This window comes from Gossypium hirsutum, chromosome D12 (assembly GCF_007990345.1).
Source record: "Gossypium hirsutum isolate 1008001.06 chromosome D12, Gossypium_hirsutum_v2.1, whole genome shotgun sequence".
Taxonomy (NCBI): domain Eukaryota; kingdom Viridiplantae; phylum Streptophyta; class Magnoliopsida; order Malvales; family Malvaceae; genus Gossypium; species Gossypium hirsutum.
The window spans coordinates 61,988,141-62,007,413 of NC_053448.1; the positions used below are offsets into that span (position 1 = coordinate 61,988,141).

The 19,273-nt window shown below is 31.0% G+C and overlaps 3 protein-coding genes across 3 annotated transcripts; 2 read left to right on the forward strand and 1 right to left on the reverse strand.

Moving 5' to 3' along the window:
- The first annotated feature begins 7,221 nt into the window (after positions 1 to 7,221).
- On the forward strand, positions 7,222 to 12,818 carry LOC121224417 (cation/H(+) antiporter 23, chloroplastic). Its single transcript, XM_041107720.1, has 3 exons — positions 7,222 to 7,534; positions 8,360 to 9,340; positions 11,366 to 12,818. The coding sequence occupies exons 1-3, from the start codon at positions 7,307 to 7,309 to the stop codon at positions 12,602 to 12,604; spliced, it is 2,448 nt and encodes an 815-aa protein (XP_040963654.1). The 5' UTR covers positions 7,222 to 7,306; the 3' UTR covers positions 12,605 to 12,818.
- Positions 12,819 to 14,584: 1,766 nt separating this feature from the next.
- LOC107931046 (probable aminotransferase ACS12) lies at positions 14,585 to 17,293 on the forward strand. Its single transcript, NM_001327321.1, is given in 4 exon segments — positions 14,585 to 14,956; positions 15,041 to 15,175; positions 15,970 to 16,130; positions 16,228 to 17,293. Coding segments are annotated over 4 exon segments (1,533 nt in total). The 3' UTR covers positions 17,093 to 17,293.
- Positions 17,294 to 17,298: 5 nt separating this feature from the next.
- LOC121224590 (uncharacterized) lies at positions 17,299 to 18,416 on the reverse strand. Its single transcript, XM_041108058.1, has 2 exons — positions 17,631 to 18,416; positions 17,299 to 17,409 (listed from the first exon to the last, which is right to left on the reverse strand). The coding sequence occupies exons 1-2, from the start codon at positions 18,414 to 18,416 to the stop codon at positions 17,299 to 17,301; spliced, it is 897 nt and encodes a 298-aa protein (XP_040963992.1).
- Positions 18,417 to 19,273: the final 857 nt, after the last annotated feature.

Consider the following 19,273-nt stretch of genomic DNA (forward strand, 5'->3'; position numbering starts at 1 on the left):
GAGGTATAAATGAGACACTGATGCTCGTAAGTTACTCGAGTTCAATAAAAAAATTTGAATTTGATTTGATAATTATCGAACTAAGCTTGAGCTATCGATCGAGTTAAATTTAAGCTTAGTCATACTGAACTTGAACAAGCATCAAGACTTATTAGGCTTTTCATATGTTTATATTATAAAATTATGTCATTGCCCTCATGTATGTTATTAACCCAAAGTTTAATCATCAGGCCAAGCTTGAGCTTGATTATAAAAATTAATAAATAAATTTAATTGAGTTCAAGCTCAAGTAACTCTATTGTTTATTATCAATTTTTAAATATTTATTTATTTATTTTTATAAATTCTTTAAAATATTTACACAATTATCAAGCTTCTCCTTGTCAAAATAATAAATCACTTTTTAATAAATTACAAGTTTTTCTATTAATTGACTATCAAAACTAAATCAACCATTTTACAGGATTATTTAAAAAAAAAGTTTACCAATTTAAACCAATTTATTTTAAGGAACAATCTTAATTTTTCTTTTTTTTTTTTTTACAATTTGCATTGAAATATTGCATCTTTATATGCATATTGCAATTTAATATGGAATAACACATTCGTAAAAAGATATGAAAAATTATTTGAAAAGCATTTCTTTTAGAAAAATAATCTATTGCAAAATAATTAAGATTTATAAAATAAATTAGTTTTGAGAAGAATAAATTTCAATTTTTTAAAATCAAACACATTCATAAGTTTTGTTCAAATATATTGACCAGATAATTTCAAAAAAAAATTTAGATTTTGATTCCACAAAATTTTCTTTGTATTTTATATTAAAATTAATTTTATTTTATAAAATTAGTTTAGCTTACGATAATTATATACATGAAAAGAAATTTTTAAATAATAAAAAGGATAAAAATTGAACCTATATATATACACACACGAGTATTGGTCCAATATGTAATATTATATATGAATTTTAATTTTGTATAATTTTATGAAAAGAAATATTGATTTCATTAAATCACGATAAACTCATTTTATGTTTACGTATGCGTATGCAAATATTTATGCTTATATAATATAAAAATAAATTGATTTATTTATTTCTTTAAACGCGTATAATAATATATATCATAATTAAATTTTTATGTGTATAATTATATTGTACCAAATCACAATTTATATATTAAATTAAATTTCATATATAACTGTTATATGTGTTTTAAGAATAATAATTAAAAATTTTCAAAGTGGTAACACAAAAATATAATTTTTAAATGACACGATTTTAATTTTTTTAAAAGTGTGATAAGTACAATTAAAATATAAATATATGACGAAATAGTCACAAGTATTAAATTATTTGATCGGACTAAATAAAATTAATAAATTAAATTAATTAAATTAGATTCACACAGACTTCGAAGCTCACATATAAAATTATAAATAATAAATATTAGAACTCAATATTTAAAATTTACAATGTGATAACCATCCTTATATATATTTTCGGCACTGATTTAGAATAATTTTTTGCAGAAAAGTCAATGGATCAAAAACGTTGACTCATGACGCAAGCTACGCCACGTGACAAGCAGTGGCTCTAATGAAATAGACACCTGTTAGGTTCAATAGTTTACTACACCATATAATCGAATCGCCTTGAAATTATTTGTTTTATTTTATTAATAAATCTCAAAATTATATATAAATTTTAGTTTAACGTGTAATTTTATACATAAATCTTTATTTTGTGTAGATTAATACATAAAATTTTAATTTGATCAAATTTTCAAAAATTTTTAACCCAATTATTGCATAACATCATCTTAGGTTTATTTATTACGTACACAAATAATTGTATTTATCTAACATAAAATAAATTTATGTATTTATTTTTTAAAATATGTATGATTGAATCAAAATTAAAACTTCGTGTGTATAATTGTACCAAATCAAAGTTTATTTATCAAATTACACGTTGAATTAAAGTGTATGTATAATTTAAAATTTTATCCCTTTGTTTTATGATACCCAACTTTTTTTAAACTCATATTACATGATAAAAATATCAAAATATACTCTAATTTTTTTTTCAAGAATTTGATTTTTTTTATTTTTTAAATTGTAAAAATAAAGTATAATGTTGAAGACCATTAAAATTTTTATTGGTATGATATTTTGAAATAATCATTATTTAATAATCATATTACAAAAAGTATGTTATAATCAACTTTTAAAAAAGAATTATACCTTAAAATAAAAATATATAAACATGTATTTTGGACGTGTGAAGAACATAGATAGTTGGATAATTGATTTTTGATCCTCTAGTTTTATATAAAAAGTTATTTTAATTCTTTATTGAATTTTTTTTGTTTCTTTTAATATTTAAATTTTCATTGTTTGTAAAATTACCTCGAAATAAATGAAGTAATTATAATAAAATCATAAACTTTTTCATCCGTTTTGAGATAATTTAAAAAATAACGTAAATTTAAAATAAAAAATAAAAAATTTAAATAAAAAACTAAAATAATTTTTTTTTAATTTGATACCTTAATACAAAATCGAAGAATTGGCATTGAAATTTGATCTACCGACAAAAGTGAGACATGAGCCGGCATATGGACAGGGGACGAAGTTCCCAATATCAGAATTTTTTCCTTAGAAGTTTTATGGCCCAATAAATTTGTTTTGCATAAATTATAGTATCATATTTTAAAATTTTAACTAGTGCAAAACCGAGTTGAAAATGTTCACTAGATGTTATGTAAAAATGAAAATACCCAAAATTAAGTATATTTAGGAGATAAAAAGAACGAAATTAAATAGGTGGAGGACTATTTTATAATTTTTTATAATTAGGTGACTAAAAAATCATAACTAAACCGCTTTTATAAATAAAGTTGTGAAATTTGGATAAACTCGCATAAATGAACTCTTTTAACTTTTAAAAAGAATTTTTTACTCAAATAATATAAAATAATTAAATAAATATTGAAATGAGATTAAGGCATTAATATTTACGAATCTATGTATGAGCTACAGTAAAAAATCAGTATCGCCTGACCAATCAGTGGCACCCCTCTCCCAGACACCGGTCACATCAACTTTAAAAATAATAATTTTTTATGGGTGCCACCTAGTCAATCGGCAGCATCAGTATTGTACAGATTTAATCGCCATAGATTAACCCCTTGCTGCTATTCTGTCATCACTGTAAAGGAAAAATAATGATTTTGGTCTTTCCATTATGTTTGAATTTAAAATTTAACGCTTTAGTATAATTTGGTAGTGGAAATAGGTAAAACTGTTAATTATTCCAATTTTATAACATAGATTTTAAATTTTTTTTTTTACGTTGACGTGATGAGTTTGAAGGTTGTTTTGAAGAAAAAAACAATCATATTAGTATTTGATTATGTTATATATTTGAATTGACTAATTACATTATAAGCATAGAATGACTAAATTACTTCAAATTGAAGTTAAAGACCAAATCTTAAATTAAAATATAATAGAGAGACCTAAACATTCATTTAACCTAAAAAACGTAGTTTTTAGTTATGTAAAGTGCTTGTGTGTACCCGGATAGGTTCTTTCATTTGTTTATAAAATTGGAATAATTAACAATGTTAGACCAAAACCATTATTTTTCCTTTATGGTGATGAAAGAATAGCAGCAATAGGTTAATCAATGGGAATTAAATCTATACATATTTTTTTAAAAGCTGTTGTGATCGGTGGTTAGGGAGATGGGTGCTGTCAATTAGTCAAGTGGCACCAATTTTTTACTGTAACTCTTACCTAGATTCATAAATATTACTGCTTTTATCTCATTTAAGCATTTATTTAATTATTTTATATTATTTAGATTAAAAAAAGCCCTTTACAAGTTTTCTAAAAATAACCTTTTAAAGTTGTATTTTAAAAACTATAAGATAAAAGTTTTTAAGGGTGATATTAAAAAATAACAAATAAAGGACAACATTTTATTGGGTAAAAAATTCACAAACTTTTATTAGTTAAAAACAATAAAATAACATTTTTTATTTGACCAATTCAAAATTATTGCTGATAATTTGTATTTATAATATTATGTTTTGAATAAACATTTTATCTTTTAAAAACGCTTTTTAATTATAATAATAAAGATTTAAATTTTAAAACAAATTATTTTCCAAAACTTTTAACTAAAAATTTAAAATTTTCATATTTTTTCAAAAGCAATATTAATTTGGCCCCTGAGTTTAAGATTTTATTTATTTATTCATAGTGGGGTGGGGTCTTAAAGAAAATTATTATTAGTGCTAACTAGCTTCGCTTTATCGCTTTATCGCTTTATTATTATTAATATTTTAATTTAATTTTGATTTAAGATTAGACATTAGTGGCTTGCTAAGGATACTGGTATGGTAGGGGCTTTGGTCATTTTAAAATGATTTTTTTTCATTTACGTTGATTTATAATTTATAAAATTTTAGATTAATAATGATAAAATTATACTTTCATCCAAAAAATAATAATAATTTAATTTAATCTTTTAAAAAATATAAAGATGAAATCTATTAAAATAGTAAAATTATATTCTTATTATCATAAAAATATACAATTTATTTTCGTCCCCAAAAAGTTTTTGACTTCGCCTCTGAATACATATATTTTATTTGATTATATTTTGAATATTGATTTTTTTGAACTTTGTATGACTTTCATTCTAGTTCATAATTAAAGCTGATTGTTCTTTTTCTTCTTTAATTTGCTGGAAAATTTGAAAGGTGTCGTCGGTGGCTTAATGTAAGGAAAAGAATAATTAAGAAGTGATAACGCTGTATCCATCTCTGTTTTTGTTTACTCTATAATTAATTAACCCTTACGTGAATTGCATTAATTCAAAATAAACAAATACCGTATATTTTTAAAATTTATTTGAATAATTTCATTATAGATTTTGACTAGATTTGATCTTTTTGATTTAATACTTAGAACTACTCATAGTTTCTCTCTAATCCATAAATAGGGGAATAATGCGCTTCAGCACACTCGAACTTACGTTCTTTTACATTAACAATAATACCCATATCAGTCGAGTTAAAACTCAATCGAGTATTATAATTTTAAGAAAAAATAAAAGTTAATAATACTATGTTGTTGGTAATGATTGAAAGTGAACTAAAATCAATATAATATATGCCCATCGATTTCTCCAATGCCAAGTGCACTCGGTGAAATATTAATATTACAACCCAACATGTCTATATCTCCAATGTGGCACTGCCACAACACAAATTTCTTTTTTCCTTTAAATTAAAATAATAATAATGAAAGTCAAATACTTGAAATGTGCAGGCCTCCCTTTTAAACATGTATGTATGCTATAAATTTTACCCCAGTTTATATCTTTATGTAAATTTAGTTTTTATTCTAGTTTAATTCGACTCTCAATCTTTAAAAAAATTGAATTTAATCATTAATCTCAAAAAAAAAGAGTAAAATTTTTATTTTTTAAATAAAAATACCGACTAAAGCATTAAAATCTCAAATATAACAATCTATATAATAATCCACATATACTTTATTCAAAAATAATAATTTTTTACTGTCACGCGAATTTTCACGTCAAAATCTCTACTGAAAAAATACTTTCATTTATTAATATTGGGCCTTGTGGTGGTGGTGGCGATTTTAGGCTTAGCGAGACCCATTTAGATGTCAACTTTTGGGCCAATAATTGGTCCGAACTCATTCGTCGATGTTATACTTGTACCTCGGGTGAAATCACTTCCTTTGATGGAGGATAATTGATACCCATAAATAAATATCAGTGAAAACCAATGAGAGATGTTTCATCAAACTACCCAGATAAATTTCACATCCTTCCTCCGCATAATATATATTTACAAAATTAAACATAATATTTTTAAATATCTAAATTTGGTACTTATTTATACTATATATTAATTCATCGATTGAGTTTGACATCAAGTTGATTGATGAAAACACAAAAATCCTAATTCATTAAAATAAAATAAAAATATAATGATAATTATGTATTTTAATTTTTTTATAAAAATATTTATTTTTAGTTTTTCCAATTCTCAAACTTAAAGAAAAAACTATTTTCTAAAATCACCTACTTAAAAATCAAATTATTAAGGTTAAATTACACAGATAGTCACTCAATTATAATTTTTTTTATTTTAGGCACTCAAAAAAATTTACAATTTAGGCACTCAAATTACATAATTCAATCATTTTGATCACTTCCATTAAAATCACAAATGGCGAGTTGATATGAATTTTTTTAAAATTTTGATTTTCCACGTAATTAAAGTAAAACCAATGTCATTGTTATTCATTAAAAAAACTATCATTTTAGTACCCCCAAACTTTTAATTTGATTTAAATGTGGTATAACCCTAAAAAAATAACATTATTAGCAGTTGGACTTGAATTTTGAAATCTGAAAAGTACAAGGACTAAATTTCTGAAAATTAAAGTACAAGGACTAAATTTTAAATTTTTAAAAAATATACGAGCTTATAACCCAAACAAAAAATATTTATATATAGGGTAAACTACAACATTAGCCACTAACTATGGGTAAGTTATCGTTTTGGTCACTTAACTAAAAAATGTTACAATTTGGTCATTGAACTATTCAAAAAAATTATTTAAGTCTAGGTTGTTAAGTTTATTTAAAAAAAAAATTCCACCAACGAACTCCAAGCGACGATTCGACAAATCAATACGGTGGATCAATATCCATTGATGAGTAAAAGAACATACCTTAGATCCAAATTAATTTGAAGGTCAAAGTTGGAGATCAAAGAAAAAAAACTCTTTGAATATTGATTCGCAGATTTGTAACGTCAAAATCTGTTTCATACAAATAAATTAAACTACAGAAGACAAGGAGAATGTGAGCTTTTGATTAGTGCAGGCAATGTGAACAGAAAAAGTCATATAGCATCGATTTTAACAGTCAATAACTTAAATAAAAACCTTTTAATAGTTAAATGATCAAAATGAAAACATACCCATAATTTAGTGACTAATGGTGTAATTTACCCGGGGAATACAAATTCGTGATTAACAAAAATGAAAATGAAATAGCTGTTGTACACGTAAACCAAACCAAAAAAATCACAATGTAAAAACAGCTAGCAAATACCAAATATAACGGCAAACCGTCAATTAATTATATTAACATCTTTTTTAATTTCTCTTCGAATAATTTTTTTTTCTAGGGCAGCTCGTTAGCTGCTGAATTTTTATTTTTGCATCGTCGCCGGCGTCAACAAACATGAACGCCTCCGACGATCACTACATCATAAAGAAAACAGATAATCTCATCGAAGCATGTTATTACATAAAAAAGGACGGCCATGATCCTTTATGGCGAGATCATAGCTCTTTGAATACTTCCCTTCCTTTCTTGTTAACCCAGCTTTTCGTCGTCCTTTTTGTTGATCGGATTCTCTTGCTCATCCTCAAATACTTACGTCAGCCTCCGATCGTGGCTCACATCCTCGTAAGTATAATATATATCAAATCCGGTTGAAATTGAATTATAATTTTTTTGGGTTAAAGTGTAATTTTATTTTACGTTAGATTTAAGATTTTCATCCTTGTTAAAAGAATTAAATTGAAATCTTCTCATTTTTGAAGGGTTTAAAATTATGATTTTTCTGTATATTAATTTTTAATTCTATTATATATAAGAGGACTAAAATTTAATTTTTTCATTTGAAGTGCCCGTCCCCTCTGGATTTGTCTCTGGATATGGGGGCGAAGACCAACCTCCCAAATGGAAAATTATCTACATAATTCCTTCAACTTTTATGAAATCATAAGTTAGTAAAATGTTATATAGAAATCTTTTCATTTGAAGCGGGTTAAAGTGTAATTTTGCTAAATTAATTTTGAATTTTATCATGTATTAGGGGATCAAAAGGTAAATTTTCCATTTGAGGCCCTGTCTAGTGTCTACCCCTCTGGATTTGGCTCTCTATATAGGGGTGAAGACGGACCCTTCCAAATGAAAATTTCTCTATATAACCCTGTTTACCCCTCTGAATTCCGATTCCCTATACAAGGGCCAAGACAGGGGTATTTACCCTCTAAGAAAATGGAAAATTCTCTTCGTGATCCCTTCAATTTTTATGAAATCATATGTTAGTATACAGGGCATAGCCTGGGGCTGGTAGGTCATCCCTAAAATAGAAAATTTTCTCTTTTTAGTTTCTTTATAATTTATAAAACGGCAAATGTCTCGCTTTCCTCCTGTCAGTTTATACATAATTATGCATGATTGCATCTATGTATGAATGTACTAATTATGGTGGTTTCCATGCAGTGTGGGGTGTTGTTAGGCCCCACGATGCTGTCCAGGACCTCATTCTCGAGAAAGTACATCTTCCCTCACAAAACAATATTGGTGTTAGAGACATTTGCCAACTTGGCGTTGACATTTTACATGTTTTTGGTTGGGTTAGAGATGGAATTTACACTTATCATGCATGCCGGATCTCAGGTAGTAAGTATCGCAGCCGCCGGGATTATTTTCCCACTTCTTTTCGGTTTCGGCTTATATTTTATGGCCGTAACAAAATCCGACCATTTCGACAGTAGGGGTTCAATGTTTTGGGCCATCGCGTTAACAGCAACCAACTTCCCGGACCTAACAAAAATCCTCGCCGATCTCAAGCTCCTCCGTACAAACATCGGCAAAATAGCCATGTGTTCCGCCATTATCAGCGATATATTCACATGGTTCCTCCTTATAATGGCAATATCAATCTTCAACGGCCAAAAATACAACGCTGTACTCTCTACCGGCATTTTCATCCTCATATCTATATTCGCTCTCCGTCCCACCGTCGCTTGGCTAATCGATCGTACCTCGAGAGGCGAAATCATTAGTGACACCCATGTTTGGTTCATTATGGCCGGGATTTTGCTCTGTGGGTTGGCAACCGATGCTTGTGGCTCGCATTCTATTGTGGGTGCTTTCATGTTTGGAGCTATTTTGCCACACGATGACACTGTTAGAACCAAGATTTTAGAGAGGCTTCAGGATGTCGTCACCGGATTATTGATGCCTTTGTTCTTTTTGATCTGTGGATTACGGTCTGACTTGAGGTATATGTTTGAAAATACACCATGGGAGATGGTATTGATTGTTATTGTCATGTCTTGGGTTGCAAAGGTTGCTAGCGTGTTCTTTATTTCATTGCATTACAAGATGTCGACAATGGACGGTCTCGTTCTGGGTTTGCTTATGAATACTAAAGGTGTGTTGGCTCTCATCGTCCTCAATACGGGCCGAAACATAAAGGTACTCTCTTCTTTTTCATCGCCAATAGTTTTTGGATTGGTAAGGGGTAGGGGTGAGCGTTCGATCGAATCGAATGAAAAAGTTTCAAGATAATCGAGTTTACGAATCCTATTTTATCATGTTAACTCGATTTGAAATTTTCTCGAATCAAGTTGAGTGAAATGGAATTAGAATCGAATCGAATATATTTGTTCGAGTTAAATTAAAAAATAGTTTTGGTGTTTTTTATTTTTATGTAATTTTTAAAAAATATTTTTCTTTAAAGTTTTTAAAAAATAATCATACTAAGAAAGATTGAAGTGAACAAATAAAAACAACTAATTAAAAAAGAATAAGAGGATTTTGATTTTTGGGTAAAGGGGGAGAAATAAAAGATTCTTGGAGGATTTTGATTTTTGGGAATAAAAGGGAGGGAAAGTAAAAAAAAAAAAAAGTTGAAGAGAAAGGGAGGGGGTTTTGGGTAGGGGTGGGGTAGTTTAATATTCAGTTTATTCGAATTCGAAAACTCAACTTCATTCAAACTTAAAATTTGAAAAAAATTCGAGTTGACTCAATTAACTTGATTCGAATAATTTAAAATCAATTTTTTTTCGATTTTTTCAAGTTGAATCGAATTTTGCTCATACCTACTAAAAAGTTTTCATGGTTTGAACCTTGTTATAAGTATTTTAACTAAAATCAATTTTTTTTGGAGATATTGTTGTTGGGAGCATGCCCATTCTTGACATTTTTTGGGTCCTAAGCGAAATAATAAATTGACCCCTTTTTAAAAAAATTATAAAATGTAATACAATAAAAGCTGAAAAATTGTTGGGGCCTAGAGGTGCTCATGGGTCGGGCGGCTTGGCCCGGCCCGATGGCTTGGCCGAAATATGGGAGGGTTTGGGTAAAAATATTGGCCCGAAATATGGGTTTGGGCAAAAAAATGAGGCATGCTTAGGAAACAGGCCAGGCCTCAGGCACCACTTTTTTGGCCCGAGCCCGGCCCGAATATAATAAATATTTATTTTTTAAAATTTAAAATATTTTTAAAATAAATTTTTTTGTTTTTTTAATTTTTAAAACAAATTTTTGGTGTTTATTAAAAAAATGGGCCGGGCTGGGCTCGGGCTTAGGAATTTTTTCTCGGGCCGAGACTGGACAAAATTTCAGGCCCATATTTCGGGCCAGGCTCGGGCTCAGGCCTAGAACGCAGGCCAAAATTTTTTTTGGGCCCGGGCAGGCCCATGAGCACCTCTATTGGGGCCATAGGAGATAAAGCATATATGGTAAAAATTGAAAACCCTAGGTATTTAATTAATTTTTTTAGTCTGAAAATTTTTTTAACATTAAAAGCTGAAAAAATATTTTTTGGGGGCCTATTTCAATCTTGGGCCTTGGGCGACTGGACTCTTAAACAAACCCAAAGCTAGGCTTGATTGAGAAGGCTTTATTTGAATATCATCTCAACTCAAATACGATTAGATTCAGATCATAAAATAGATGAGAGCATTTGTGACTATAAAAAAAAGCCTGAATTTTTATTCAAACCACTCCTCCTAACAAAAAAAAATCTATATCGTATTATGAGTTAGAAAGGGTGTTTCTAAGTAAAATCGATATTAATATTTTAATAAAATATTTAGAAATATTTAACTATTTGGATTAACTAATAACGTTATAAAATTAGAGGAATAAAATTATTCTAAAATATTAAAATATACTTTAAGTTCTTACATTATTCATATTTTTGAAATTTAATACCCTACTTCTATTATGAGAATTTAGTCCCTCTATTTTCTATACCTTACTCTTAAATTCAAGTCTATGGCAACACTATATTTTATTACATGACTATTAAGTGAGTGTCCTGTCAACAAATTTAGTAGAAAAATTTTAACCATGCTAACAATTAAACCTAAATTTTTAAATGAAAATATAAGGACTAAATCCATAATGTAAGTGTAGTAGAGGGATCATAACCGTAATTTAACCTTATTGAACAAAAACAAATATTTACATTTGTGACTTCATCTTTCTTATCAGGCTCTAAACAACCAGTCATTTCCATTGATGGTTCTTACGCTACTGGTAATGTCATGTTTAATAGAACCCATAATCGCATTAGCCAACAAGTCGACGAAGAAAATCACGAGACACATGAATCGGAGCATCAAAGGATCGGAACCAGACACGGAGATATGTATCCTTGCATGTGTCCATTCCATGCGTAATGTAATGGGAACCATTAGTGTCCTTCACCTTTCTAATGGCACCAATGATTCATCACTCTCCGTCTTCGCTGTCCATCTAATTGAACTATCGAAACGATCCACAACCACGATGCTCATCGTGCACGACGATAAGAACCATGACGAAGGTCGGTATAATAACCAGTCGAAAAACGAAACGGCTAATATCATCCGTGCGTTCGAGAATTTGGAGAAAACCAACAACGCGGTGGCGGTCCAAACGATGTCGGTTATATCGCCTTACGCTACCATGCATGTTGATATATGTAGCTTAGCTGAGGATAAAAGTGTTAACCTTATAATATTACCGTTCCATAAGGAAGTGAAAGGTGATGGTAGGATGGGGAATGGGAACTCGAATTTCGCTAATGTTAACATGAACGTGTTGACGAATGCGCCATGTTCGGTGGCGATGATAGTCGACCGTGGCATAGGGTCGAAAATGTTCGACTCACAAGAGAAATTCCCCGGCAACTTTGCTCGACAAATCGCGATGTTATTTATCGGTGGACCTGACGACCGAGAGGCATTGGCTTACGCATGGAGGATGGCTAGTCACCCTGATGTTTGTTTAACGGTGGCTAGGTTTGTCGCGGGTGAACAAGCAATGGATTTAAGCCATGACGTTAGTGTCAACCGTGAAGGACGGATCGACGATGAACATATAGAAGATTTCAAAGACAAGTTGATGAGCAATATCGGTATAAATTATACAGAAATGGTTGTTCACAATGGAGAAGAAATAATAGCAGCTATCAGATCATTGGGTGAAGACTTTTTTGATTTGTACATAATAGGAAGACGACAAGGGGAAATATCTCCGGTGACTGAAGGACTGTCGGACTGGGGAAGTTGCCCGGAATTAGGGTCAATCGGCGATACTTTAGTATCGTCGAACTTTGCGTTGCATTCATCGGTGTTGGTGGTGCAACACTACGTTTCTACAGATGCGATTCACGAGATGGCCGATGGTTCTTCGACTTGTTCTTTAGGGGTGGGGACGAAGCATGATGTTCAAAGATATGATTTTTGAAGTCAACGATATATATTTTTTTCTTTATTTATTTGCTTCGAATGAAATGAAATGCCAAAGTTTTCATTAACATTGTTTTATAGTTGCATTTATGGATTTAGAGTTGCTCATCTGTTTGGGTTGAATTCCACTATGCTTTAAATATGATATTAATATGTATTTTTATTTATATTATTTTACATCTATTCATATTTCTTTTTCAATTTTTTTAAAATATTTATATTACTTTTAATTTAATATTTAATAATTCATATATTTGTTCACTTATTAAAATTTTAGCTAATTTAATTTCTTTTAATGTTCATTTTATAGTATTATATATTATATTACACTTAATGTGTTATCAATTTCATAATATACTTTTTATGTGTTATCAATTTTACAATTTATTTACTTTAATCTTTATATACAAAAATTAATAATTAAACATTATAATCTTATCCTTTTTCATATCAACTTTTTCGATGAATTAAGAATGGTAACTTTTAAAAAAATTTAACAATTTTACAAATCGGTATACGGACAAGCTAAATCAAACTCCCGTAACTTAAAAAACATAAAAATTACAAGAAAATAACTTGAAATACCTTAACAATTGAGGAACGAAAGTTTTGAAGCTTCAAAAATGGTTTCTTAGGTTTTCTCTATGCTAGTTCAGTAGAGGAAGAAAGAAAGAGATGACAATACCTTTATATACTTAATTTAAAATTTAATTAATCAAAATTAAGTAATTAAACCTTAATTAATCAAAACTTAATCATACTCAATCAAAGTTAATGGATGATACATCATCCTCCACTATGAGACAAAATGGTCTAATTACTATTTTGAATCATTAGCAAATTACAAATCCATAAAGATAAGAACTTTACAATTTAATCCCTGTACCCTAATTAAGTAATTAATAGGTAAAATTGAAGGACTAAACTTTAATACTATTTTATACTAACTTGAATATTTTAATTTAATATTTACAGACTCAGTTTATATAAAGGGGTTTTGAAATTGTATTTTTTGACACTATTGAAAATTGGGCTATTACACTTTTGGAAACCCATGTGTATTTCGTGCTATTTTTTTTATTTTTAATGATTTTTTATAATTTTCCTTTTTTTAAACAATTTTATAATTTATAACGTGACATATGAGGTAAATAGTGACATGTCAACATAAAGTACACATGGATTGTCATGCGGGTTGCTACGTTAGTGTTGTTAGAAATTAATGTTTTAGTCAATATTTTCATTAAAAAAAGTGTCTGATTATTTTTTAAAAGATTATTGGCTAAATTTAACTAAAAAATAACCAAATTGATAAAAGATGTAAACATTGAGGGCTAAATTTAATATTATGCTTATTATATTTATGTATTAATTAGATATTATGTTGGAATGTGCCACTTAATTTTACGAATTAAGTTAGTTTTTGGTCTGTTAATTTAGATATAAGATTAATTTGAGCTTGGATGGTGGAGTTTGAGATTATTTAAAGTTTTTTCTTGGATAAATTTGAATTTAATTAGTTAGTTTTAAAATCGAATCAAATTGAATATATTTGATTTTCAGTAATACGGATCACATCATTAAATTTTGACAGAATTTAAATTTATAAACAAAGATAGATTTAATTGACAAATTCAAGGACTAAAGTCAAACAAAAAAATATAAGTACTAAAATGAATCTAGTTGTCAAGTTGAGGGGCCAAAAATTATATTATAATTTTTTATATTGAAAAACTAGAACTCACTTTTAATAAGACAGAAAAAAGCGGTAATGGAGCTGTAGATAAGGACATAATTGTAAACTCGTATCACCTTAACAATTTTAACCACCAACTCGGCGCAAATCTTCTTTCACCCTTTCATATCTTCTCAAAATATCATATGTCCAAAGACACACTTGTCCTTCCCGCTGGGTCATGACCCTGCCCCGCTCGTCGTTCAAACCAGAAAGCCAGTTAGAGCCGCCGCCGCCGCCGCCATGCGCCTCATCGTACCTCTCCAAAGCGTTGTCCAAGGCAGAGGAGGCCTAATCTTCGGCTCTCTTATTCCATGCGCTTTATTCTACTTCCTCCAACTCTACCTCAAACGACATCGTTCCCCCAAACCTCAGTCCAATCCTCCTTCTCCCACCACATCGTCACCGAAGCTGGCGGAGATGACGAGAACCTCTTCCCGCTCCAATTTGTTCTCTCGCTCGATCGGACAGGTTCGTATATCTTCCCGAGCAATTTCCATTGCCAAGCCGAACGAATCGCCGTATTATATCGGGTTGGATAAGGCCTCGGAGGATCCGTACGATAGATTAAGTAACCCGGATGGAGTTATCCAGCTCGGTTTGTCAGAGAATAGGGTAAGCATTGCTTATTAAACATGGTTTCATTGGATTGTCGTTTCTTAATCCTAGCCGTTAATTTTTATTAAAAAATTTCTCCAGTTGTGTTTTGATTTGATTGAGAAATGGATGTCGGAGAACCTGGGCCACTCGATTACCGGAAGAGATAATGGTGAATTGAATATTAACGGGATTGCCACTTACCAACCTTTTGATGGAACAATGGAACTCAAGCTAGTAAATTCAAATCTCTCCTATTCTTTAACATTTTTATTGCTTTTATTGGATGCTTAATAAGCTTATGGAAGTGCTTTTGCATTGAACTTTTATAAGTTTGTATACTTCTTCTATTTTAATCTTATGTTGGAACCTCTGTTAATATTACTTTACAAGTAAATTATAAATGCATAAGTTTTGCCATGCAGAATTATTATGAAATCCTATCTTTTAATCTTCTTTCTGAATAATCACCTGAATGAGAATGGATTTGATTTGTGATACTGTGATATTTGTTGTTAGTCTGTAGGAGAAAATATACATTATCAATAAGAAGTCGAAATATTCTTAGATTTTATTTTTTTTATTTATTTTTGTGTGTGTATCAGCATAGGTGGAAGAGTGAGGTTAAACTATTCAGTGGTATAGAAATTTGGATTTTTTTTTGTGTGAATACAATCATATAAGAGCATGCATGGAAATGAATAAGTTTAATTGGTTTAGAAGCTTAAGAATCAGATAAATGGTAGCAAACTGAATATTTGCGTTTATATTTACACACCGCATTCACTGTTGAGATTTTTTATAGTGGAGCTTTCATACCTTTTTCTGCACATTCATTCATAGTGGTAGTAAGATTAAGAGACGTGAAGCTATAATGGAAGCTTTATGCTTTTGTAGTTTATACTTTCGATGGTTAAATTTAACAACGATCATCTTATGTTATAAAGAATTAGACAGTAATGCAAATAGGGATGCTTTTTGAGACTGTTTGGTGTTTTTTCTATTTATTCATTTGTTTGGTACTTTTGAAGGCTATGGCAGGTTTTATGTCTCATATTATGGGAGGAGCTGTCACGTTTGAACCATCGCAGATGGTTTTAACTGCTGGTGCGACTCCAGCAATTGAGACCTTATGCTTCTGCTTGGCAGATCAGGGGAATGCATTTCTAGTTCCTACACCTTATTATCCTGGGTAACTATTTGTCCCTCTTTTCAGAAAAACACTCTCCCCAAATCACACACAAAAGGGTAAATGGCTCTATTGGATTAATTAGAAAATCTGTCTGCAGATTTGACAGGGACGTGAAATTTCGAACTGGAGTGGAGCTAATACCCGTCCATTGTCGCAGCACTGACAACTTCGCCTTAAGTATCACAGCACTCGATCAAGCATTCAACCAGACAAGAAAACATGGAACAAAAATTCGGGGAATTCTCCTCTCGAACCCCGCAAATCCTGTTGGCAATCTACTTTCTCGGGAGATGCTTTATGCTATTTTGGACTTTGCTCGAGAAAAGAACATCCATGTCATATCGGATGAAATATTTGCAGGGTCTATGTATGGGAATGAAGAGTTTGTTAGCATGGCTGAAGTTCTTGATTCAGAGGGTTTTGATAAAAACAGGGTTCATATAGTTTACGGGCTATCAAAGGACCTTTCTCTTCCAGGATTTAGGGTTGGAGTGATCTATTCATTTAATGAGAATGTTTTGGCTGCTGCTAGAAAGTTAACTAGGTTTTCTTCCGTTTCTGCTCCAACTCAAAGGTTACTAGTTTCAATGCTTTCAGATGCGAGATTCATCGAGGAATACATTAAGACCAATAAAAGGAGGCTACAAAATATGCATGCTTTATTTGTAGCTGGTCTGAAAGGATTAAATATTAGATGTGCAGATAGTAGTGCTGGCTTGTATTGTTGGGCTGATATGAGCAAATTAATCTCCTCTTACAGTGAGAAAGGAGAACTTGAGCTGTGGGATAAGCTATTAAATGTGGGTAAGATCAATGTAACTCCTGGTTCAGCTTGCCATTGCATTGAACCGGGATGGTTTCGTTGTTGTTTTACAACCTTAGCCGAGGAGGACATTCCTGTAGTTCTGGAAAGAATTCGAAAAGCAGTTGAAAACACTACAGATCTCTTAAATTCAAGTTAATTGCATCAATCACTAGTAGGATTTTACTGTCGTAGATATTCCTCTTATAGCTAAACAAGAGGATGTGGGTAATGCACAATATCTAAGTCGGACACAGATGACTTCTTCAAGTAACTGCAGCTTAATTATAACATTTTACATTCCAGGCCTGTAAAATCATCTAGATCCTAATTTTCTGAAGCTTCTTGATGAACGGTGAAGCAGTCCTAGAAGAACTTCAGTCCTTTTTGGAACTTCTTCAATTGCGATCCTTCAATAATTTTGATGCCAGTTCCAAAGATGCAGCATCCCGGAGCTCTTCTTTCCTTCAGAAATTCCTGTCATAGTGTTTCATTCAGGCAAGAGTAGAATGTCAATTTGCAGATCTTTAGCAAGTTAGCAGCTAGTTAGAATTACAACTTCTTTATTTCTAAACTATTGACAAAAAGTGATTGGTATTTGGACAAAAGAAATGCATAAATTTTGCTCCTTTTTTCCTTTATAATGAAAGAACAGTTCTGTTTTAGAGTTTTAGACAATAAGTAATGGCTAGAATTACCATAGATATATTCTTCTCTCTTATTTGAGCAGCTTTTCTTTGATAACTTCTCCTTCTGCTCATCATTATCAACTCTCCAAGTGTTGGTGGCTTCCTTATGATTACAGTGTTATTACTCTCACGATCGAAATTGTTTTGAGCTGTTTGAGGCTCCTCGTCAGGGAACCTGACCTTTTCAAGGAATCCAGCATTAGGTGGAAGCAGTGGAAAAAGGCATTCCAAGAAAGAAACCCCTACAAGGCTTGAAGCACCGGTTGCATAGCTGCTTGTACTATCAGTTTCCGAAGCTGGTGAGGAAGGTATTTCCGGATGGTCACTATCGTTGTCTATCTGGTAAGTTTTCTGCTCTGGAACAATAGTGGAAACCACCGTTGATGCTGCCAGGCTGCAATTTTCCAAGATCGATGAAGCTGAGCTAAAGGAATCATCTGTTTCAAAACCAAATGCTTCAATATCGTCACCTTGGTCATCATTGCTGTTGCAGCCATTAAAATAGGCTGGAGAGTACACTGGTGGTGGAGGCAGAGTCATGAGCGTTGCTGACGGTTCCACTGCAGGCTGGAGAAAGCTAGGTAACGGTGTACCTGGCTTTTCCTCCCAATTAAAAGGAATCGAGGCTATAAACTTGATCGGAGTTGGAGGTGGTAACACCCTACTAATCGCAGAAGCCTCTGGTTTCCAATCTTTCTTTGCTATTCCAGGCCTCACCTCCCATAGGAACGAGACCGAGGGTGGCAGCCTGATTGTCCTTTTCTTCGCATGTCCTTCGGCTTTCATCTCTGCCATCCCAAAACAGCTCAAAAGGTCAGTTCTTCGTTCTGTCTTTGAATGCAATATTTTTCCTATATATTGATAGTGCTAAGTGGGTTAGCAGAGTTGCTAAAATACCAAATCTCCCAACGGCACCATTTCTGAGCTTCAATAAGGTAGGCTCACCTTTGAACAACAAAGAATAATTATAGGAAAAAACGGTAGGCTGACCTGCACTTAAATAGGGGAATTTATTACTTTGGTTTTGGATTTGGTAGGTCAAAACCACCTTTAAAGTGGTCGTGTGACCAACTTTATTAGGCATTATTGCGACTAAATTGTCATTAGCAATCAGTTTCAGTTTCGTGGATTATCGATAGGACATAGGAACATAAAACGTAAATAAAACGGATATTATAACTTTTGGCCCCTGAACTAGACAATTTGGTCTACTTTTGTCCCTGTATTTTTCTTGTGTTCAGTTTGGTACTTGAACTTGGCAATTAGATTCATTTTGGTCCATGATTTGATGATGTGGCTAGTGTTCTTGGAACATGATTGGATTGACTGGTTGGACCAAGAACCGATCGGTATACTGGTCCAAGCAAAGGGTTGAACCGGTTGAATAAAAAATTGCTCAAAACCGGTAAAATTGGAAACTAAGAAAAAAAACCAATAGTTGAATATGTTGAATTGGTTTAATAAATTTTTTATGTTTTTTAAATTTTTATGAAATTTTAATTAATTATTTAGTTATTATTGGTATCAAACCGATTGTATCGGGAATCAGTAGTCTAATCGGTTCAACCATTGGTTTAGTTATTAGAATACTGTATGTGACACTTTAATATTGTTGTTAGATTTAGATACTAAAGTAAATAATAAAAAAAGTA